Source organism: Oncorhynchus nerka, linkage group LG18 (assembly GCF_034236695.1).
Source record: "Oncorhynchus nerka isolate Pitt River linkage group LG18, Oner_Uvic_2.0, whole genome shotgun sequence".
Lineage (NCBI taxonomy): Eukaryota > Metazoa > Chordata > Actinopteri > Salmoniformes > Salmonidae > Oncorhynchus > Oncorhynchus nerka.
The window spans coordinates 55,628,956-55,653,352 of record NC_088413.1 but is presented as its reverse complement, the minus strand read 5'-3'; the positions used below and the strand labels follow the sequence as shown (position 1 = coordinate 55,653,352).

Here is a 24,397-nt window from a genome sequence, read left to right as displayed (position 1 = left end):
CACAACTGTAGTGTCACGTTAATGGAATGGGTTTACACAGTAATGATGCTGATAATTATAATGATGCACATTTGTGAATGATTTCAATAATCCCTGTTGAGTGATCTGTGTGATGTAAAGTTAAGACTGTAATGTACAGCAGTGTAGAGGGCTTGAGTGACTCATGGTGCTAACCATGGTGTTACATCTTATTCTCACACTGTCTGTGCCTCAAACATCTATATGTGCATATGTGCTGACAGGAGAGAAACGGGAGAACACATTTAAAAGAACTGGCATAACAGAAGAAAGAGGAAACAACAACAGATAGTACATCAGAGAGAAAGATAAAATATTGAAGGAGCGAATAAGGAGGTTTGCCGATTCAGCTGACTGGTCTGCCAGTAGATCCACCTCTTCTGTCTCAGCCCCGCCCCCGTGGCCTGGGGCCTCTAACTGGGTGTGTGATAATGAGGCCCTGTCACCGGAGCTCCCTCTGAGCCTACCTGCCACTCTTTTCAGGAAGTGGCTTTGGCCACAGATGGGTGGGGCACCATGGGTGAAAGAAAGAGAGAACTAGAGGCAGAGTCAATCTGGGAGAGAGAGAGAGAAACAGACAGAGAAAGAGACGACCGATAGAGAAAAGAAAGAGAAAGAGAGAGAGACCCGACAGACAGAGAAAAAGAAAGAGGGAGAGAGACAGATAGACAGAGAAAAAGAAAGAGATGGAGAAATAGTGAGGAGACAAAAGAGAGAAAAAGAAAGAGAATGGGGTGGTGTGAGAAGTAGATTTTTAAGTGCCGAAATCCCCAGGACAGTCAGCTGTAGCCTGAGTACTCACCGGCCAGTGCCTGTCAGTTACTGTCAGTGTATACTAGTATTAGTTAAGAATGTCATCCACTCCCTCTCCTCCTATCTGCTGTCCCTACTAGCCGATTGTGAGGGGGAGGTGATTGGTACAGGAGGAATCTCAGTGGCTGTGTGTCTGTGTCCCAGGCCCTAGGGGTGTTCCCAGCCCCAGCCTTGACTGGGCCCTGCCCCACTCTGGAGGTGCTTAATGCCTACAGTGAGCAGGCCACCCAGCTAGAGGTTTGGCTGGAGAGAGCCCAGCACACCCTTGGAGTGCTGGAGCGGGCCGCCACTGCCAGCATGCAGGACAGTGTGGAGCAGCAGCTCCTCACGTGCCAGGTAAGAACTGCAGACGGGTGTCAAAGTTCAGCTCTGTGGAGGGCCTGCCGAGTGGGGCTTTATCCAGGAACTTCCCCAGGCATGGTAGTTAATAGCAAGGATATAAGAGACGCCTCAGTATCATAAACTTGTGTGTATTCGTCTTATCGGTTTGCTCATGCTTTTCTTTAGCACACGAGAGGGATTCGGTATCTACTTACAACCACAAATAGCGGCGTCATATTAATGATGTACATCACTGTCAGTCGTTCTGATGTCATGCCAATCATCTGCTTTGACTATTAGGTTTATTTCCTTTAACAACCTCTAATTTATTGACCTGCCTTGTCCATAGTTGAAAGTCTTTCTAAATCACCAGTGATCAAGGTTCATCAACAGTCATTTTCCTGCTTTGTAGCTGCTTTGCCTACTGCTGCAGGTGGGAGTTGTTGTTTTTTCATTCAGTCTTAGTAAACACCACCGGTTGTTGGATAGAAAGTGCTGCTGTCTCACAGGCAGATAGGTTAGTGTTTGAAATGAGGCAAGGTTGAACAAACAGTGAAGTCCAGCTAATGTGTTGCTGGTATTTGTCTTCAGGGTGCAGTGTATTTTCTAAAGGTGCAGGCCACATGGCCACGATCAGTTGTACTAGATAGGCTTTTGTCAAGTGCACTAACTGTTCTGATTTGCAGGGAATTACTCCAAATGGCTATTTGTAAATGGAATTAGCTAATAGTTTTACAGTGTCATTTCCTTGCATGACCTTAGACACGCTAAACAAAGACATGCAGCAATGAAGCATTAGTTATGATTGCTGTGGTGATGTGGGCAAATCATTGGAAAATCACTTGTAGGACCAGCCAGTTCTGGAATATAGACGATTATGTTCTTACTTTTTTACATCAACAGTGTTCACAATATATTCTTAGCTATCACCTTTTCAATCTAGAATAAACCTGGTACTATCCAGCCTGGATTCTCTGGGCGTGTAATCTGATCCCAGCATTAAAGTTTCAGAGGGTAAACACATTCCTATAGCACGACAGATTTGAATGAAGGCTTTGTAGGCAAACAAAAACATAGGATCTAGCCTCATATTTAAATTGATCAACATCTTTAGAGAACCCTGTACACCCTTTTTCCAGGAACCACCCTTTTCACAACCTCAATCCCAAATGGACTCTAACCCTAGCAGGTTGCCTTTCACATGGAGCCTTATAACTCCTAGCACCTGCCTCAGGTGCTGTAGGTCAGTCAAACCTGGTACACTCTGGCAGGTGATGTGGGTCAGTCAAACCTGGTACACTCTGGCATGTGATGTGGGTCAGTCAAACCTGGTACACTCTGGCAGGTGATGTGGGTCAACCTATTAAAAGTGACACATTAAAGGAGCATCAGCAATTCTTGGAGGACAGTGGGAGTTGATAAAAAAAAACATTAATTATTGATAAAACTGACATGTTTAATTCCTTAGCCTTCATCAGTGTTTTGCATGCACCCTGGTTGGAGAGCGAGCTAGCTGCAGGAAAATATACTGTATTCATAGTATGAGTCTGTACTGTATAGTGTATACCCTATTCCCTAGATATAGTTGATCCATGGAGAGAGTCTGTGTGCTCAGGTTCACACCTTTAGGGGATTAACCAGTGTGAATGGGATTGTGCTCTACTTACTCTCCCAGGACACTGTGTTCTGATGACATTAGCACTCACGCTGCTGCAGGTGTCTCGGGCCACTTCCTTTTATTGTTCTTCGTGAGAATTAGGTACTAAAATGAGGCAATGTTGTGTGTGTGTGTGTGTGTGTAGGAGATGTTCCTGGAGATAGAGCAGAAGGTAGCCAGTCTGTCTGTCCTGGAGCAGCAGGAGGGCTCAGCAGGGTCCCACCAGGAGGCTGAGGCCCTCTCCTCCAAACTGGAGCTGCTCAAGACCAGCCTGGTCACCTTCCAGCTGTTGTTGCAGGAGAGACAGAGCCATGAGCAGATGCACACCAGCACACATACAGAGGAGCAGGTACATCCAAACAGAGAGCCACGTGCACACATAAACACACATGCGTGCACACACACATACACGCACACACACTCACTGAACTTCTGCAAAAGAGCTGTCTGCTGATGACACTGACAGTGGAGTAGGTGTTTTGTCTATTTGGTAATCTCTCCATGACAATGTTACCAAGCTTCCAGATAAACAAACAGCTATTGTTAAAGTAAAATGTCAGGGCCTCCCGAGTGGTGCAGTAGGGCACTGCATCGCAGCGTTAGCTGTGCCACCAGAGACTCTGGGTCCGCGCCCAGGCTCTGTCGCAGCCTGCGACGCACAATTGGCCTAGCACTGTCCGGGTTAGGGAGGGTTGGCCGGTAGGGATATCCTTGTCTCATCGCGCACCAGCGACTCCTGTGGCGGGCCGGGCGCAGTGTGTGCTAACCAAGGTAGCCAGGTGCACGGTGTTTCCTCCGACACATTGGTGCGAATGGCTTCCGGGTTGGATGCGCGCTGTGTTAAGAAGCAGTGCGGCTTGGTTGGGTTGTGTTTCGGAGGACGCATGGCTTTCGACCTTCTTCTCTCCCGAGCCAGTACGGGAGTTGTAGCGATGAGACAAGATAGTAATTACTAGCAATTGGATACCACGAAATTGGGGAGAAAATTGGATTTTAAAAATGTTTAAATTGAAATGTCAAAGAGATCATTATCACTTCCTAATGCTTTAGTTCCTGTGGCAAGTTTTTATTTCAACAAGGGGTGTAAAACCCGCTTGTTGACGAAAACACAGAAACAAGCCTTGTAATGTTAATGAGTAATACATCCTGAGACTGGGCACTATGTTCCAAGTCACGACTGTGAATATTTTACTCAAACAACAGAAATGTCTCTCTCTCTCTTGCCGTCTTCCTTGTTCTTTCCATCCTCTGAAGGTGCCATCACCGTCACCGTCATCACCCAGAAAGCTTCCTCTAGAGGGCAGACTGCAGCGTAGCGGCAGTGTCCAGGAGATTCTCTCTTCCTCCAAGAACAAACTCTTTAGACAGACCAGCTTTCAACAGCAGAAGGTAAACTGTCCAAAACATGTCTGAACGGAGAGTGTGGCTGGCTATTTATTGGACTTTAATTGTATTGACAAATTCACATATGATGATGCCCAGTGAAGAATTATAAGTACAGTGTTTGCTAGTCGTGGCTGTTATTTTTGTCCCCCTGCAGGAATTGGAGCAGGAGCTGAGTGAGCAGAGAGGCCTGACCAAGGCTATCGCCCAGCAGGGGAGTAGAGGTCGTCTCCACAGCCAGGCCCAAAAGGATCAACCTGAGCCATCCACACGGTACTGATTCCCTTAGAGTGCTCCAGTCTGTAGGCTTTGGAGCTAGAATAAATCATGAACGATGCTATACACAATTTTTAGACAATCATCTTTTGATGGTGTTTTTTCCTTCACTCGGGAGAAGGGGATTGAGTAGTTGTGGTTGTCCACATTCTCTACAAATCTATGCTTTTGTTCCATAATCATAATCATGTTCTTGAAATAGAATCAGCTCTTTCCCCAAATAATCATTTTACAATGTGATCTTTGCCATTGTCAGAGGAAAAAAACACAGCATGGCACAGAGAGTTAGAAGTAATTACTTTGTTTGTCTATTACATTTTCATTTCTCTGTGCTTCTCTTCAGTGAGAGTGGGAGAGATTCATTTAGATGGACCTTCATTTCTTCTCAGAGACTAAAAATGTCAGCTATATAAAAATTATTATGATTGTGTTCTCAGTGGAGTTCTCCCAGGCTGTGTGTGGTTCTGACAACCATCTAACTGCACAACTTGGTATCAAAGCATTTCGTATTATTATGTACGTCAATCTCAAACACTCCATTTAGCATGATATGTTACGTTTTGTATGGTATGTATTAATTTGTGGATGTCCATCATCCATTTCGTATGATATGTTATGAATTACAATTCATATGTTATGTTACGAAATTTAAAAACGTATAATATGTCACAAATTTGCAAAATGTACAATATGTTATGAATTTTAAAAACGTATGATATGTTACGTATTCCAATTCTACGTTGGCTAGGGGTTAAAGGTTAGGAGTTAGAATAAAGGCTTACGGTTAGGGTTAGGGGAAGGTTTAGCTAAAAGTATTAAGGTTAGGGTTAGGGGAAGGGATAGCTAACATGATAAGTAGTTGCAAAGTAGCTAAAAAGTAGTAAGTAGCATCCGCCCATCCATCCACCCTGACCAACCAACCACCTGCCTTGCTTTTTTTTGTAACCATACCAAATGTAACATATCATACTCATGATCGGATTCCAGTCTATGAGACCAGGCTGAACTGCAACTCATTCCTTAGAGTTCCTGTTGAACCTGAAGGAGTGGGGGAGGCAGGGGTCCAAAGGAAGTGGACACACCTTCACAACCAGCTTCTGGCCTTGGAGCAGACTGCACAGCAAGGTCCTTCTGATGTAAGCAGCTCCCACTCTTAAATGACACACATTTTCAAGTGTGTAGTGTTCCACAGTGGGTATGTGTGTTTGTGTAAATGTGGAGTACAAATGGGGTCATACTGTACGTGAGTTCTTTCTTTCACTCTAAAGGGGACAGACTCATCTGTCAGTCAGAGCAATGGATCAGCCAGTAGTCTCATTGACTCCCACAGCATTCAGGACATACAGACACACATATGTCGGCTGCGGGAGCTGGGCCAGACTGCCAGTGAGGTGGTGACTCAGGTGAGGGAACTGATCTGTGGGTGTAGAATTCAAGTCAGTCTCAGGACATCATGGCTCATTAACATATCACCGTTTTCATGGAATTGGGAAAAGGGTATCACCGGAGAAGAGATTCAATTCCATGTGAGAAAAATAGTCAGACAAAGTATTCTTTAAAATCAGTTTTCTTTTAGGGTTGTCACTTTCTCCATGTTGGTTTTAATGATCACTCTCTATATTTGATGTTTCTATGGCTTGTCTTTCCAGTCTGTGCCGGATGAGGAGGTTCATCAGAGGCTGGATGAGGGTCTGTTTGAGGTGCTATGTGGGGTGGGCCTATCTCTGTCCTCACTGACCCGGCTCCTGCAGTCCCCCTCAGGGAAGTCACACGAGGACACACAGCTCCAGCTGATGCAACTCGAGGTAGGGTCAACACTAAAGCACTCTCAATCGCCACCAAAGTACTTCAAACCATATGGTTTGGTTTTCATAACTATGTTTTAGTTGATTCCAAATTTGATGCGTGTTCAGTGCAGAGTTCAGTCAGTTGAATGAGACTATTGACTCAATGTGTGTCTATGTGTTTGATCTTTGTTCGCAGACTCTGGCAGCAGAGCTGGTGACCCTGGGTGGTGAGCTGACCTCCCAGGGGTCAGAGGTAATTGGTGTTTTGGGGTCAGGTGGAGGTCATCTGTGTGTGGATCACCTAGGTAAACTCCTGCCTGTGGTCCAGAGCGGTCTGGCTGCCAGAGAGAAGCAGCTGCAGGCCCAGCTGGAGAAGACAGGCCATCACCAGGTCAGAACCACCACTGCACTCCCTGTAGTTTATTTAAGGAATTAAGGGGGTGTGGTATATGGCCAATATACCACGGCTAAGGGCTGTTCTTATGCATGATGTAATGTGGAGTGCCTGGATACAGCCCTTAGCCATGGTATATTGGCCATATGCCACAAACTCCCGAGGTGCCTTATTGTTATGATAAACTGGTTTCCAACATAATTAGAAGAGTAAACATAAGTGTTTTGTCATACCCGTGGTATACCATCTGATATACCACAGCTTTCAGCCAATGAGCATTCTAGGTACAGTGCACATCAGTATGTTGTATTACTATATGGTGGATTTTTGTCTGTCTTGTTAGATGTTTAGATTGTGTTTACTTGGTGGATAGGGATTTGAAATGATCTCTTAACTTAACATCGCCTTGTCTCACTTAAAACTGTACAGTTTGTAATGTTTTGACTTATCGTAAGGATATGATATGTAACACAGCATCAAATATTGATTTGTTGTGCTATGCAGTAATTGTTTTGGTATACTGTACTTTGTGTTGGTCTAACTCAACAGACACTCTTAAAAGAGTTGCATGCAGCCCTTCTTGCTAATAAGTTGGCCGTACAACAAATGACTAACGAAGCTGTCCCTCAAGACACTTGCAAGCAGCTACAGGTACTGTAAACTCATTCATATGTAGTCATTAATAGTCATAAGTAAATCTATCCATGTTAAATAGTTCTAGTTGGGTCTACTATAAATCCTTCTATGTGGATAGCTTACAGCTAAGTCATTAATTCATGTCCAACTTAAAGATGTTCTCATCTGGATGAACCATCCACAAACTGTCATTAAATGACCATGATATTTAGTGATCACCTTCGAAGGCGCAATATCCATTACAAAAAACAACAAAGTGGACACCCCTCCACTGATTTGATAAACATCTGATGGGTCTGAGGGATCAGCTGAGGGTGTGGGCTGTTTGACCTGTGTATTTGCATTGTGTGTGTTTAGGCTGTGGTGCAGGTCCAGGGAGAGCTGCAGCTTCAGTCCAGCCAGGTGTCCTCCCTGCAGGAGAGGGCAGAGAGACAGGGTCTGCCCTCCACACTCATAGAGGAGGCCTACAAGCTGGAGGTACAGTAGTCCTGTATAACACCTACACCTGAACACATATGTACTGAACTACATGGACCATGCTGAGACTCCATGATATGACATTAGTCTATTATATTACCCAATGAAATAAGTGACCTCAGTTAAATTATTTGGAATAGAGCTGACCTTACTTTCAACCTCTCCCTCTTTTATTTATTTTTATTTGACTCAGAATGACTGCTGTCCGACTTATCTTTGGAACTACATTCCATTAAAACAAGGCCTTGCTCAATGGAATCGGAGTAATGAACACATTCAGTGGGAGTGACCATACATTTGAATGCCGAAACCGTGACCCCATACATAACGATGAAGATATTAGTTCTGAGCGTGTGGTTACGTATGACCATGTGTGTTATCATGTAAACTTACTGCATGTGGATATCATACTGTTTATAATGTGTATTTAGGTTGTGCTGGAAAGTGTGTTGGGCTCTGTGGGCGCCAGACGTGAGGAGCTGAGGGCCAGTATGGATCTCCAGCAGCAGTTTGAGAGGCTGCTACATGGCCTGGAAGTGCTGGTCACCCTGGGCTCAGAGCGTCTCTCGCAGAGGCCTGGTCTGGAGCTCCACACCAGGACTGGGCTACAGGACTGCCTTAGCACACATTCGGTGAGCGCACACCATTCAGATCCTCCATTGTGTACTGATCCAATCAAGTGCGATTAGATAGCTACCTTGGATTCAGTTTTCATTCAGCCACCATAGAAACCAAGATATGGCTTCTTGTGTAATCCTTGGTATTGAAACAGCATGCATTGGTGCTATTGTTCCTTCTTCCTGCTATGGTTCTTATGGATTTGACAGAAGTTCTTCCAGTTCCTGGGGATCCACCTGGGGACCCTGCAGCACCTATCCACGAGAGTCGCAGAGAGCACCCTCCAGAGGTGGGAGGGAGGGATGAGGGGCCTCCAGGAGAGGGTGACCCAACTGCAGCAGCAGGCCCTGGAGAGAGGCACCAGGATGCAGTGGATATTACAGGTAGGCACCATAGAATTAGGAATTAGAATACTAGAATGGACATGAGCCTTCTTATGATGGGATAAAGGTCAGGGAGTGGGTCATCCAGGGTTTGCCTGTGCTATGATAAGATATTGTGTAAAATAATGAATTTGAAGAATTTGTCTGTACTGTATTTTTGTTCGCTAGCTAGCCAGACAGTTTTAGAGGAATGATTCCATAAATGTTTCAAATGAACTGCCATTCAAACCATTCAAACAATGCAGTCAATTCACAGCCATACACTGACTGAAATCAGTTGATTTTATGACTTAGAAGAGTTGTAAATGCAACAAGTACTTATATTGTATCATATAATAGCATTCACACTTTCAAAACAATTAATAATTTAGACATGACATTTTATGGTCTGTTTACATATATTTCAGAGGCTATTTATAGAGACAATTGCTATAAAACCCATATAAACTGTATTGATAAATGATATGACAATATTTTACATTGACAATAATTCTAGAACACTATTTGTTATATAACACATGCCTTACTTTTATTTTCCTGCACAAGTCAAATCCGGACTATCCTTCTACTGCCATTCATTCCAATTAGACTGGTTTGGATTTCTCCCTGACCGATATGGCTGCCATTTTCACCCCATTCTGGAACTTTGAAGGTTCATGACATAGTCCCTCTAGTAATTGAGTAAGATTTCTATGGTAGACACAGCACAGGAAACATTGGCTTTGTTAAAGCTAGATATGGACTCATATTGAGGTGTGCTGGTGTGACTGTTTGAGATGGTGTATAGAAAAATGTGTGTTGTGTTATGTGCAGTTGTGTTAAATTGTTGTTGTTGGTTTGGTTGTAGATATGGACACAGTGGGAGGAGGAAAGTACCAGTCTGGACACCCTGCTTAGGGATATGGACGCTGGCCTGTCCAAGATGCACCTGGAGGAGGACTCAGTGGCACAGATTTGCGAGAAACTCTCTGTCTATCAGGTAGCACTCCATGTGCTTTAACGTCTTATTAATAGAAAATAAAACATAAAAAATGTGTTATTTATCAAAAGAATGAAGGCTGATCACAGTTCAGTGGATTCTCTGTCCACTCTTTGAAAAGAATGTGCTGTTTGGAACCTTTAAGGGTTCTTCGTCTGACCTTTGATTAACCCTTTTTGGTTCCAAGTAGAACCCTTTTGGGTTCCATGTAGAACCCTTTCTACAGATGGTTCTACATGGAACCTAAAAGGGTTATATCTGGAACCAAAAATAATTCTACATGGAACCAAAAGGTTTCTCCTATGGGGACAGCCGAATAACCCTTTTTGTACATACTTTGTGTTGGTTGTGCACAAGTTTTTTTCCACGCATTTGGAACCGATAGGACATTCTATGTACTCGTGCCCGCTGCACTCTACCTCCAATTACGTTAAATACAGAGCTGGCATTAATGGAAGCACTGGATGTTCTCTACCTTTGATGTCTTATCAGTCTATGTTCTTTTATTTTATTTGACAACATTTTTATGTGCTTTGTCTCCATCCAACCCCCCCACCCCCATGTTTTCCACCCCGCCTAGCAACACAGGTTGGTTGTCAGTCCCCACCCCCCCATATCTCTATCTTAGATCTATGGACCATACTTTTTACTGGCTAGTTTGAAATATAAGCTTTACAAAAGTTGTTTATATATATATATATATATATATTTTAACCAGGCAAGTCAGTTAAGAACAAATTCTTATTTTCAATGACGGCCTACCCCGGCCAAACCCGGACGACACTGGACCAATTGTGCGCCACCCTATGTAAACTCCCAATTTGAGCCAGTTGTGATACAGCCTAAAATCAAACTAGGGTGTCTGTAGTGACGCCTCAAGCACTGAGATGCAGTGCCTTAGACCGCTGCGCCACTCGGGAGCCTGAGATACTGTATTTATTAGTGCTGAGCAGTTAGTGCTTTTTGAGGTCGGTTCGGTTTCGGTTCGATTATTTTTAAAATAATTTGTATTATTTCGGTTGAAATCTGTAACAAAACAGAATAAAACAATGAATACATTATATCATTTGTATTATATGATGACTTTATCATTTCCTTCCATGTCATCATCTCATCTCTATAGAGCTGCTGCCAATGCTGCCTGACACCATCACTATTTTGTATTTCTTCAAAGTAAATAAGGAATACTTTTATGACTGATGAATACCAACTACTGTATCAATCATTTTGATCATGTATTTTCAGGTAGAGATACCTCGTGAAGCAACAGCTGCTCACTATATCCCCTCATGATATTCCCTCACGCACATTGAGCTCACAGAAAAAAACGGAACGAAATGGAATTCAAATAATTGCACCGATGTTTGTGAATCAGTTGTTTAAATACCCCAAAATAACAGCGATTTCGGGTTAAGAGCTCAGCACTATTATTTATAAATCTATCATTGGATGGTTCGGTAGTTGGGTTTCCCCGGGGAGTTGCCTGGAATGTGTATGTGTCTTTCAAATCTTGGAACCATTACTGTCCATGATATCGGCAAGGTTACGGATTCCACATTTGGACCATTGGGGGGATGCAAAATGCTGCCCTCCAGATCACAAGGCATTATTGTGAAATATTGGAGTATTGGCATGCCATTTTGATTCCCACTTACATTGTTTTTCAGTTTTGCGCCAAAATAGAAATTGTGTGAGCAATAATAGGACCAAAGCGTAGTTTGCATTGTTTAAGGGATCTATCAGTAAATGCCACCTCTTCCAGTCCAGTAGGAGACACCATATTTCTCTCTAAACTCAGCCAGGGGACGGAAGAATCATGTCTAAACCAATTTAGGATGGGATGAAGGCTAGTGCCTGAAAATAAAATTCAAAGTTTGGTACGGATAGTCCTCCTATGTCTTCCCTCTGCAAGTTTGTTCATTTTATCCGGGCTTGCTTACCTTGCCATATACATTTTGAATCCGAACTAAGAATTTTATCCCAATAGCCAGAAGGGGGAGACAAGGGAAAAATTGAACTACAGAAATTCAGACATGGCAATATTTTTTTAGACAATAGATATTCTGCCCGGTTAAACTGGGATAATAGTCCATTAATTCATTTGAGCATTCTGTTAAAGTTTCAGGCAAGGAAGGAAATACATCTATTCCCAAATATTTAAAATGGGAAATGATTGGGATTCCATTAGTAGAGATGGAGTCCTCCATTAGGGTCTTGAGAGGCAGTAGGGAAGATTTGGTTCAATTTATTTTATAACTTGAGATGCTGAATTTGTCTATGATCTTCCAAGCTATTGGGAGGGATTGAGACACATTGTCTAGATAAAGTATGATATCGTTGGCATATAATGAAATTACGTGATCCATAGAATTGAGCGATATTGGTGTAATTTCTATAAAATAAAAATAACAGAGGTGAAATGGGATCGCCTTGCCTTCTTATTTCAGTTATTCCGAACAGAAAGGACTATCAACACATATTGAACAGATCACGTTATAGACAGATGCATGCTACATGGCAGACCAATCCCGGCAATCCATTATCTCAGCCAATCATGGCTAGCTGGAAGTTTCCTGTCTTTTTTGTGGCTAAACCATCTAGGCTCGTAAGCTAACAATTTTATTCATATTTATGGATGAAATACAAGTTTGTTATTAGGGCACATGAAAGTTAATTTGTTCCAGATGGCATTTCTGCCCAAAAGGTGCATTTTGATAAAAAAAATTATGATTACGTTCAAATGCCTCTCCGTCAAGTAGTGAAGTGCGACATACACCTAGTTTCCTGAAATGAGTCACATATGTAATAGACAACGGAGGTTATCTGGGGATAATTGTTTTTTAACAAACCCCCTTTGATCCGGATGTACCATGTTGGGTAAGTAAGTTTTGAGACAGTATGCCAGAATAAAAAATAAAAAAGTTTAATATATGTATTTTCAAAGATAGAGGTAGATAGTGAGAGCACTGGGTGGCGTCCTTACCCTTTTTTAATAAAAGCATAATTAGTGCCATATTTACATCCCTTCAAAATGAACCTTTGTGGACAGTAACAATGTGGAGCTAATTGGTTCCTTTTTTCATGTTATCCAGTGCCCTTTTGAGTTCACGGAGAGAGATTTGGGCTACCAGCAAGCCGGTTCCTCAGTTGAGAGAAGGGGAGTTCTTATAACTGTTTAAAAAGGCTTTAACTGGCTTGGTGTGGATTTACAATGAGGTGTACAATTCTTTATAGAAATGGGAGAATCTTTGGTTGATTCATTTGGGTTCTGAAAGTAATTAACCTGATTCAGATTCAATAGTTGCAATATCCACTAATTAATTCATTACCGAGAAGCTTGGAAATAATCGTTGTGTCTAAGTCGATGGATGGCAAATTCTGCTCCCTTTCTTATCATTATATTTAGTTCTGTCTTGATGAGAGTAGTCGCTACCTAGTCTGAAAAAGAGAGAACGCTCTAACGTTGTTAGCAACTTTTCAAATTCTGATATTTTCTTGAATTGTGATTTATTCAGCCCAGATGCAAATGCAGTTGCATTGTTTTTTTTACAAAACCTTTAATGACGTCCCATAAAATCCGAGGATCGTCGATGGAATTTTTAAAACTCATTATGAATTCATTCACTTCAGTTTCAAACTGTTTACAGAAAGTAGGATTTTGTAGTAAGGAGCTAATGCCTTTAAAAAGCAACAAATCCCTTTGAAAACGGTCTATGTGGCATCGATATGAGTCAGAAACAGTTATTCTAGTATCAAAATTGACTACAAAGTGTAAATAGGACAATTTTGGTTATAAAGTGAAGTTTGAAACCGGCAAATGAAGGTTGGGTTTTTGATTTCACGCTGTCCATTTGCCCACTAACATGGGGTGAACAGCTGTGGTGATTGCTCTCTATCCAATAGCATAGACAGTGAGACAAATCTGCCCAGCAGCTCCTACTTTATTTACATAAGACAACACGTTGCACATTTTCTTCCTTGAGAAATACTGCACTACTAACCTTAGTGAAATATAAAATTGTGCATCTAAAACATCCTTGGCAAAACGTCAAAATTAATTACAGATTTCTTGAGTTATCATAGATTCATTCTGGGGATTGAAAGTTGGAAGTTTACATTCTGAGGAAATGAAATAGGCTTCAGTGTTTTATGGGGGACAAACACAGAATTGGTCAGGAAACACACCAAGATTGAAATGTCGTTTTTATAATGAGAAACAGAAAGACACATGTGCCTTTTACCCACCCGTAACACATGTAAGGGTGGGTAATGAAGAAAAAAGAACGTCAATTAAAACAGAAATAAGGTATGACAGATATGGAAGCCTAATGCCCAAACAGTCAAAAATAGTAGCTGTAGGATCCATATATTGTCCATTGATCATTAATTGGCATGGTGTCATCATTGTGTAAATGTCCTGGACTATAGGCAATATAATTATAACAAGTTCAATGCTCAGAAATAATAGTACTATTGTTCCTTGTACCCAAACATGAGGGGTGTTCTTATCACTGTCTTATGCTGAGGGCAGCATCGTAGCCATAGGCTGCGTGATTGTGCATGGATAGCATACCTGAATAATGAGCCAGTCATGGGGTTCCATCTGTCGGCGTGTCCCCTTCTGTGTTGGATTTGAGGTGCTTCTCCAAGAAGTCCTGAGCCTTCCTGGCAGTGGAAAACGTGTGTATTGTGTTGTGGAAGATCCAAATTAATTTATGCTAGGTGGATGAAGCCGCATCTCAGGTTTTGCCTAAGTAGCTGGGATCTCACCTCGTTGTAGGTTTCACTCTGTTTAAGCAGTTCGGCACTCAGGTCAGGGTATATGCTGATCATCTTCCCTGCATAGGTCAGACACCCAGATTCTGCTGTAAAGGCATATAATTAGCCGCTTGACTTGACCCGAACAGTTTATAGAAAAGATTGTTCATGAAAGAACCAGTTTCAAGTCTTCTGACCCGCACATGGAATTTACAGGAATGATTTTTGAGTGATTTAGAGTGATTTATTTTTTAGGAGTTTGATTATCCCTTCCAACTTAGCATGCGCTGTTTCCAGGTCATGGAGCCGCACCTCTGTCGCATTGGCTGTCTTCTACAGACCTTCCACTTTGGTTGAATAGGTATCCACTTTAGCAGTGAGCACTGCCAATGATTCATTTACCAGTTTGAATTGTAAGTCCAGGGCAGAAGAAATCTCTTCACAAACAATCCCTCGTATAGTAGCATCCAACTCTTTCTGCTGGCTATTGTTGAGAGCCTCCATGTTCCCACATTTGAATTGTGGACAGACAAATTCTAGATGCTGGAGCCTAATAAACCTGCACGTTATTTCTTGTCACACAATGAATGTCCCACACCTTAACATGATGTTTAGTATTGACAAGTTTGAGAAAATAAGTCTGTTAATTCATAGTAATTTGCAAAAGAAGTAGATGGATTTTCAGCTCAGAGTACAGTTGAAGTCAGAAATGTACATACACCTTAGTCAAATACATTTAAACTCAGTTTTTCACAAATCCAGATTTTAATCCTAGTAAAAATTCCCAGTCTTAGGTTAGTTAGGATCACCACTTTATTTTAAGAATGTGAAATGTCAGAATAATAGTAGAGAAAATTATTTATTTCAGATTTAATTTCTTTCATCACATTCCCAGTGGGTCAGAAGTTTACATACACTCAATTAGTATTTGGTAGCATTGCCTTTAAATTGTTTAACTTGGGTCAAACGTTTTGGGTAGCCTTCCACAAGCTTCCCACAATAAGTTGGGTGAATTTTGGCCCATTCCTCCTGACAGAGCTGGTGTAACTGAGTCAGGTTTGTTGGCCTCCTCGCACACACTTTTTCAGTTCTGCCCACAAATGTTCTATAGGATTGAGGTCAGGGTTTGTGATGGCCACTCCAATGCCTTGACTTTGTTGTCCTTAAGCCATTTTGCCACAACTTTGGAAGTGTGCTTGGGGTCATTGTCCATTTGGAAGACCCATTTGCGACCAAGTTTTAACTTCCTGACTGATGTCTTAAGATGTTGCTTCAATATATCCACATAATTTTCCTCCCTCATGATGCCATCTATTTTGTGAATGTGCACCAGTCCCTCCTGCAGCAAAGCACCCCCACAACATGATGCTGCCGCCTCCGTGCTTCACAGTTGGGATGGTGTTCTTCGGCTTGCAAGCTTCACCCTTTTTCCTCCAAATATAACAATGGTCATAATGGCCAAACAGTTCTATTTTTGTTTCATCAGACCAGGGGACATTTCTCCAAAAATCACAATCTTTGTCCCCATGTGCAGTTTCAACTGTGGTCTGGCTTTTTTATTGCGGTTTTGGAGCAGTGGCTTCTTCCTTGCTGAGCGGCCTTTCAGGTTATGTCGATATAGTACTCATTTTACTGTGGATATAGATAATTTTGTACCTGTTTCCACCTTCACAAGGTCCTTTGTTGTTGTTCTGGGATTGATTTGCACTGTTCGCACAAAAGTACATTAATCTCTAGGAGACAGAACGCGTCTCCTTCCTGAGCGGTATGACTGCTGCGTGTTCCTGTGGTGTTTATACTTCCGTACTATTGTTTGTACAGATGAATGTGGTACCTTCAGGCGTTTGGAAATTGCTCCCAAGGATGAACCAGACTTGTGGAGGTCTACAATTTTTTTTCTGAGGTCTTGGCTGATTTCTTTAGATTTTTCCCATGATGTCAAGCAAAGAGGCACTGAGTTTGAAGGTAGGCCTTGAAATACATCCACAGGTACACCTCCAATTGACTCAAATGATGTCAATTAGCATATCAGAAGCTTCTAAAGCCATGACTTAATTTTCTGGAATTTTCCAAGCTGTTTAAAGGCACAGTCAACTTTGTGTATGTAAACTTCTGACCCACTGGAATTGTGATACAGTGAATTATAATTGAAATAATCTGTCTGTAAACAATTGTTGGAACAATTACTTGTGTCATGCACAAAGTAGATGTCCTAACCGACTTGCCAAAACTATAGTTTGTTAACAAGAAATTTGTGGAATGATTGAAAAACAAGTTTTAATGACTCCAACCTTAATTTATGTAAACTTCCAACTTCAACTGTATATTCTAAGCCTAGCAGTCATTTTCCATTATTTCTCCCCCAGCCAGCTCCATGGCTATATCTGGTTCTGCTACTTTTTCTTCTCAATCATCAGAGTGGTGCACCTCGTCCAGAAGCCCTTCTTGTGATGTTCTATTAGAACTATAAGTGTTTTCCTCATTCACAGCCTGGTTCTGAGGAGCTGGGGCTGGGGCCATGTGTGAGAGATGGGGTTTTATAGTGTGTTACAGTAGAGATGGGATGTGGGATATGATGGGGCGTATAGGCTTATGTTGAAGAGACTGATGATTAGGTTCTCTCTCTTGGGCAGAAAATGAGAGCAGTCCTGGATGAGAGTGGGGCAAAGTTCAGCCGGATGCAGGAGCAGGGGAGGTGGCTGAAGGAGGCGGGTTGCCAAGGGGTGGGTGTGTTTGGGTGTGGCCTGGAGGCTCGCTGGACCACCTTTCACTTCAGGCTGGAGCAACAACGAGTCAGCACAGATAGGAACAGGAAACTGTGGAGCAGGTGAGGACTTTGATACAGTGCTTAGAGATGAGATATGAAACTTCATAATTGCATTTGGCAAGTTTTCAGCTTTGACATTTTACAACCACTTGGGATAGTGGTTTTGCATTTACTTGTTAAATGCCAATGCAATCAAAAATGGGATTTTCCTGTGTTTCATACTGTATTTCCACACTATGAGGTTGGAATAATATGTGAATTTGTGAAAATTATGATAATGCCCTTTTAGTGTAAGAGTAGTTTTCACCTACCCACTCAGACCACTCCTAGCAAAATTATTGCTTGAGAAATTGCTCTTGGCTAAGAAGCTATATATATAAATATATGTCTTACCATTTTAATATAAAACAATCACAGTAAGGTACCTAATTGTTACCCAGAAATGTTATATTGAGATGAAAACGTCAGAATTGAACCTTTAAACCAAAATCAGAAGTTGAGAAGAATGACCCTAATCTCACCACTGCAGGTTTTCCCGTGACTTTGTGGCACTGAGCAAGTGGATCGGTGGGGCCAGAGAACACATCAACAGTTGGATCATTTTCACTCTCACAGCCAATCAGGAGCGAGAGCTGAAACCCATTCACTCCCACCTTAACCAGTATATGGTAAATCCAGAATCATATATGGACAGTTTTTTTCCAGTCAAGTCAACGCCTGTGAGAAAATGTTGGGTTGAATGACCCTCTGGTGAATATGACCATGTATGTTTCATGTTTGTAGGACTTCACCAAAGAGCTGGAGGTTAGGTCGGCTCTGAAGGCCTCAGTGATCACCACTGGAACACAGCTACTGCAGCTGAGAGAGGCAGAGACGGCGCCAGAGCCTCAATCTGCTGCGCCAGAGCCTTGCTCTGTACAGACCCAGCTCAGACAGATAGAGCAGGACTGGGCTGGCATTCTGTCTGATATACCTGCTGTGCAGCAGACTCTGCATCAGGTGAGTGGGTCATACACTGAGTGTACGAAACATTAGGAACACCTGCTCTTTCCATGACATAGACTGACCAGGTGAATCCAGGTGAAAGCAAATATCCCTTATTGATGTCACTTGTTAAATTCATTTCAATCAATGTAGATAAAGGGGATGAGACAGGTTAAAGAATAATTTTTAAGCCTTGAGACAATTGAGACATGGTTTGTGTATGTGTGCCAATCAGAGGGTGAATATTTAAGTGCCTTTGAACAGTGTATGGTTGTAGGCGCCATGCACACCGGTTTGAGTCTGTCAAGAACTGCAATGCTGCTGACTGTCTCCTCTCCCTTCTCTTCTTCCGTCTGTCAGTTGTTGATGGAGAGGCTGTCCCCACAGGGGGCCTTGACAGAGCTGCTAGCCTGGGTTGGAGAGACTGAGGCCAGGCTGGAAGAGCAGCGGGATAGGGTCCACCAAACCACCTCCACCAACGCGAACCTCAACCTAGTCCTTCAGAGCTTCAAGGTAGCAACTGCCAGATTCAGTTTGTCCTCTCTTATTCAATACCTGGTCATGTGAAAGTATTTATATTTGCATAAACAAATTGTTCGATTCCCGACGTCTCTCTCTCTCCTACAGGTGTGTAAGGCTGAGATAGCAGTCCGCCAGCTCACAGTGGACTATGTCAACCAGTCGGAGTTGCAGACGAGCAGAGGGAAATATGAACACCCAGATTATGCTGATGAGCTGGGCGGTCTTAACCACCGCTGGCTCAGTCTACAGGGCACCCTCAACAACCAGGTGAGAACTCAATTAGGAAATGAGAAAATAGCTTACAGAACCTCAACCTATGGATAGTCTTTAATATAAAATATCAACATGATGCTCAACCCCTTCGATTTTTAAAGCCGTTTCGGTAACAAATCCTAGGCTATTTTAAGAGCATCAATCCGTACTATTGATGATTTTATCCCATAGCTATTGGTCATTTTTAGCGACACCTCCTGTTTTATAGAACCAATCATTCCGACTGATTACGATTTGATCCCATATCTATTGAATCTATTTGACCCCATATCTATTGACTTTCCCTCTGCAGATCCAGGATGTTGAACAGGAGCTGAGGATGTGCACAGAGAGAGAGGTCAGACTGCAGCACCACCACACCTGGCTCACCAGTCAGAGAGAGTGGATGGGCTCAGCCCAGAGGCCCGTCAGTCACTCTGAGGTGGAGAAGAGCTTAAAAACCTGTGAGGTGGGTTGAAAAACAGAACCTGGTGTACAGTACCACAGGTGTCAAGTCATTTGCCCTCTAGCTATTTCTATGATGACAGGGCCATGTGCAATATTTTGTTTTTACCAGGTGTTTATGTTTTTTAGAACCCCAATATTATCAGATCCAACAGCAATTTATTAGCAATGATGTGCACTGATTTTGATGTGTAATGTCTTGACTTCTGTTTTTAAGATGTCTGTTTATATGTTCACCTACCAAGGGACTGCAGATGGAAATGAGATATTAGCTCAATCTTACTTCTGAGACATATATTTTGTTGTACGTTGTCCCTGTTTCAAATGAACGTAATAAAACAATCAAATACATTGGGGATTGGACCTACAGTTGAACATGCATGTGTTACTGTGTTTTCTTACTGCTACTCCTGTCTGTCAGGGTCTGGAGGAGAAACTCTGGCTAAATTATACAGCTCTTCAAGAGTTGAGAGAGAAACACCACACAGGAAAAGAGGATGGCACCTGTGCCTTCATCACTCAGACCGATGATGTCATTAAGGCCTGTACAACCCTCAGTCAAGAGGTAAGCTCAGGGGAATGAGGGCAGTTGCTTAACAAATACATGTATTCACTGCATGGACACTAGTTGTAAAAACCTTCAAATTGTAGGGTGCAGTGGCTCCTATTTTGACTCATTGTTTCCCCCTCCAGAACCCAGCTGTGCGACACAGACTGAAACAGGTTTTGGAGCTGTGGGTTGGGTTTGAGAAAGGACTGAATGATGCAACACTGGACACAGTGAAGACCTGCCAGGCTATGGAATACAGCTGCTTTCCTCAACTTTCTCTCCAGGCCCTGCAAGGACTCCATGAAAAGCTCCAGGTAGGTACTACAGTATAGACATCAAGTTTGATTTCCAGTGGCGATTTTAGCATGTAAATCTTAGTGGGGCATGCCAGCAAAGTCACTACACAAACACAGCACAGCACAACACTAAACAATACATTAAGTGCACTATAATGGTGAAAAACGGTGCCCACAAACTGTTAGGGCCTACATAAAGCTGTCCCAACAGCAGAGTCCCAACAGCTGTCCCAACACCTTACCACTACTACACCTGGCTATCAGCGGAGCCTTGTCTGGCTTCGAAACAGTTCATTCAGTCTAATTTTCTGCCTCTAAAAAAAAAGTACCTAATATGCCTGACTTGCTTAACAAATGTTATTTCTAATGACAATTGAGATGTATAAACTATGGCATAAAGGGATGACGAGGGGATAAGAGGCAATCCGTAATTTTGATTAAGACATTAATGAGCGAGCTAGGACAGACATAGTCAATATAACTGTTTAGAATTCAGAACATGAGCCGTTCTTACGGTATTCTCCGTGTACACCAAGTCAGAACCGTTGGAGAAATAAAGGGGGCATATAAGCAGACAATGAAAGCTTTTACAATATTCAATGATTACATTTCTCTAAAACAGGCTATAGGCTACATGGGCACCACCAAGTCAGAACAGTAGGCGAAGTTAAGAGCGGAAAAGGGACCATTTTTAATTGATCCTTTATTTAACTAGGCAAGTCAGTTAAGAACACATTCTTATTTGCAATGACGGCCTACTCAGGTCAAACCACGACGACGCTGGGCCAATTGTGCGCCACCTTATGGGACTCCCAATCACATCCGGATGTGATACAGCCTGGATTCAAACCAGGTACTATAGTGAAGCCTCTTGCACTGAGATGCAGTTGCTTAGACCGCTGCTCCACTCAGGAGCTCACATACTAACAGCTTACTACACAACATACACTTAGTATTACTTTCTTAGCTACAGTATACATATCTCCCTGGCGTATTACATCATTATGTAGCAGCATACAATACATTTTGGACTCGCCTTGTTGTGCTGTGCTCAGTTGAACAGGAAGGTGGCGCGGCCACGGTTATCAAACTTTGTAATCAAAGTCTGGCATTCTCTGGATGTATTGTGCTTTCAAGACAACTGGGAACTCAGAAAAAACAAGGTCAAATCGTGATAACGTCAGTGATCTTCAGGTTGGAGCTCTAGAATGAGGCCTGAGTTCCCTACTTGCAATTCCGAGTTGGATGACTGTTCAAAATGTTTTTTTCCCAGTGGGAGCTTGTTTTTTTTCCAGAGTTCCCAGTTGTCCCAGTAGAATTTTCCCAGTTCGGAGTTTCCAGTTGTTTTGACCGCGGCAGAGGTCATGCTGGATTGACAGCAAGGGCAATGTTGAACGTTTATCCTTTTAAGCTTGGAAAAGAGACCCGCTAACCCAGACTTGGGACCACACACCCACTTTATGTCCAATGGCCGATGAGCACTGATACATTTTATCTATAATTTCTCTTCATTATTTCTCTTCATATGACAAGGATTAAAAAGCATTTGACAGTAGATTGTCGCCTTGATTCATGATGATGACTGCTAGCTAAGATTTTGAAAGTATGATGTTGACAAGATCAGTCCAATCAAAGCTAATGTAGATGTAACGTGATTTGACATCATTTTATATGTGGCCACTGACCTTGAGCCTTCTTGGATCAGCTAACCATGTGTATGTGACCAATAAAATGTGATTTGATTTGATTTATTCATGTCAAAATAACATGTAAAACAGGCAACCCCCCCCCACTTTTTTTGCTAAAAAAGGTGGGGCCCTGAATGGCGGGTCGCCACTGTTGATTTGTAACTGGGTATATGACCTCTGTCTTTCAACCTGTCATTGCACTGTTCCTGTTATAATACAGTTTATGAGCAGGCAATCACACGGTTGTGTATGTGTTCCTGTATCTAGCTTCTAAGGAAGGAGACTGAGGGGTGTGACTCAGAATGGGACGGTCTGATCCACACTCTCTCCATCCTCAGGGACATGATCAGTCCTACGGCCACCTTCCTCATGTCAGAGCAACTGGATAGAGAGAGAACCAGGTCAGTGTAAACTACAATACACACAAACACGCATATACACATGCACACGCACTTATACACACACTGAGTGGTCTTTTGTGGTCTTTCAAGGTGGAATAAGGTGAATCGTGAGCTGGAGAATCACCTGAATAGAACTCAGACACTGCTCCAGATCTGGGGGGCTTATGCCCGTCTCTCTGTACCTTTCTCCCAACGTCTGCAAACACTGAGGGGTGATGTCACAGCTCTGATGAACCAGCCACCTGGTCAGGACAACACTACACAACTGGTTGCAGCCCAGATACAGGCCGTCCATGTAAGTGGGATATTGTGAAATCTACATGGTAGAGGGAATATGCATATAGTTAATGAGTCGTATGAGAGTATAGATCAGACTGATCCTGAATCAGTTCTTGTGAGAACTCTCTCATTCTCGCTGCTGTATGTCTTCCATTGCCCCTGTCCCAGAGCCTGCAGGAGAGAACAGACCGTTTACAGACCGACCTGGAGGGGGTGCTAGAGGCCTCTAAGGAACTCAGTGGACGAGTGGAACCCTCGTCTGCCGTCTTCATCCAATCAGAGAGCCGTATGCTAACCCGTGGTGTCCTACATCTGAGCCAGTCACTGGCCGATAAACTTGGGCATCTCCAGGTACTGTGTGGTGATATTTGCCTTATTGTTTTATAGTTACTTGTATGACATTACATTCTTGTTTAATTATGTTATGTATGCCTTTATGCCTGATCCCTGACCATGTTATTAATGTGTTTATCTGTGTGCAGGAAGAGCATGAGCAGCTCCAGGAGTTTGAGAGTGTCTTGGCATCCCTTGAGAAACACCTTGAGGACTGGGAGGGGAGACTGAAAAGTGTAACCGTGCCTCCACAAATGTATATATCCAAGGTAGGCCAACACAAAACAGACCTCATGCTAAAGTCAAACCTCGGTATTGAATACTGTATATCCAGAGACTGACTTTGGATCCATGTGTTCCAGATGGGTCTGCTGGAGCTGAGTGGTTTCTCTCCTGACCTTGATATACTGAATGAGCTGAGCTACAGGCTGACCCTCAGTGACCCTGCCACCCACAGACTACAGAGCCTCAACTGGAGCTGGGCTCAGGCCTCGGCCCGTGCTGTGGAGACCTACAGGTCAGTACAGTAGAAGTGATTTACTGTCAGTGTGGTAACGTGAGAGACACTAACAGACAGAGTCTACCACAAATTAGTCAATAAAAAAACGAAATTCTGGCTATTCCCTACTATTACACTAGAAAACAGTATGGCAGGTTTAAAGTGTGTCTTGTTTGTGTGTCAGTGAGTTGCAGACAGAGTCACTGAGGCAACAGAGTTTTCAGGAGAAGTGTGAGAACTGGATGGACTTCCTACAGACGATGGAGGACAGCCTAGCAGTAGACCTGGCCAGTACCTACAGCGGCCTGAGAGAGCAGCTACGCACACACCAGGTGACAAACACACATACGCTCGCACGCTTACATCACACACATACACACATACACACGCACACACAGACTCATGCACGCACGCACACACACACACACACACGCGCACACACACACACACACACATAAAAATACAGCCACTATCAGTATCTATTCAGTAACACTAACTAGGCCAGTGAAAATGACAGTAATATTGTGATTCTGGTGTCTCAGAGGTTCCAGTTAGAGATGTCTATCGGTCATCAGATCCTGCACTCTGTCATCAATGATTCTCTACGTCTGCTGCAGAGGGGAGACGTGGATGATAGGTGAGGACAGGACAGAGATGATCTGCTCACATAATCAATGTTAGAGTCTTTGTAAGAACTGTTGCACCATTGATGTTTATCCACCTCTATTAACGGGCGTCGTGGTCCTTTGACCATCAGCTGGTGATTAGTTACACGTTTTTGATCATTATCAATCATCGTCATTGATTTTAGCTTTCAGAGTTACTCTTATAGTTGTATTCATTTGTATGCTGTTATCGTTC

General features: G+C 42.8%; 1 protein-coding gene across 1 annotated transcript in view; it reads left to right on the top strand.

The window, feature by feature from the left end:
• The window catches only part of syne2b (spectrin repeat containing, nuclear envelope 2b), a 152,132-nt gene that overhangs the window by 94,572 nt on the left and 33,163 nt on the right, over positions 1 to 24,397 (top strand). Inside the window, exons 81-108 of the mRNA XM_065003352.1 lie at positions 976 to 1,167; positions 2,955 to 3,158; positions 4,064 to 4,198; positions 4,350 to 4,465; positions 5,493 to 5,604; positions 5,737 to 5,871; positions 6,118 to 6,273; positions 6,452 to 6,646; positions 7,199 to 7,300; positions 7,643 to 7,762; positions 8,194 to 8,394; positions 8,590 to 8,763; positions 9,611 to 9,742; positions 17,134 to 17,327; positions 17,797 to 17,935; positions 18,051 to 18,266; positions 18,612 to 18,764; positions 18,879 to 19,040; positions 19,339 to 19,494; positions 19,912 to 20,055; positions 20,184 to 20,354; positions 22,292 to 22,425; positions 22,516 to 22,720; positions 22,873 to 23,055; positions 23,187 to 23,306; positions 23,400 to 23,554; positions 23,721 to 23,868; positions 24,079 to 24,173. Coding sequence (XP_064859424.1) covers positions 976 to 1,167; positions 2,955 to 3,158; positions 4,064 to 4,198; positions 4,350 to 4,465; positions 5,493 to 5,604; positions 5,737 to 5,871; positions 6,118 to 6,273; positions 6,452 to 6,646; positions 7,199 to 7,300; positions 7,643 to 7,762; positions 8,194 to 8,394; positions 8,590 to 8,763; positions 9,611 to 9,742; positions 17,134 to 17,327; positions 17,797 to 17,935; positions 18,051 to 18,266; positions 18,612 to 18,764; positions 18,879 to 19,040; positions 19,339 to 19,494; positions 19,912 to 20,055; positions 20,184 to 20,354; positions 22,292 to 22,425; positions 22,516 to 22,720; positions 22,873 to 23,055; positions 23,187 to 23,306; positions 23,400 to 23,554; positions 23,721 to 23,868; positions 24,079 to 24,173 — 4,349 coding nt within the window. The remainder of the gene's footprint in view (positions 1 to 975; positions 1,168 to 2,954; positions 3,159 to 4,063; positions 4,199 to 4,349; positions 4,466 to 5,492; positions 5,605 to 5,736; positions 5,872 to 6,117; positions 6,274 to 6,451; positions 6,647 to 7,198; positions 7,301 to 7,642; positions 7,763 to 8,193; positions 8,395 to 8,589; positions 8,764 to 9,610; positions 9,743 to 17,133; positions 17,328 to 17,796; positions 17,936 to 18,050; positions 18,267 to 18,611; positions 18,765 to 18,878; positions 19,041 to 19,338; positions 19,495 to 19,911; positions 20,056 to 20,183; positions 20,355 to 22,291; positions 22,426 to 22,515; positions 22,721 to 22,872; positions 23,056 to 23,186; positions 23,307 to 23,399; positions 23,555 to 23,720; positions 23,869 to 24,078; positions 24,174 to 24,397) is intronic.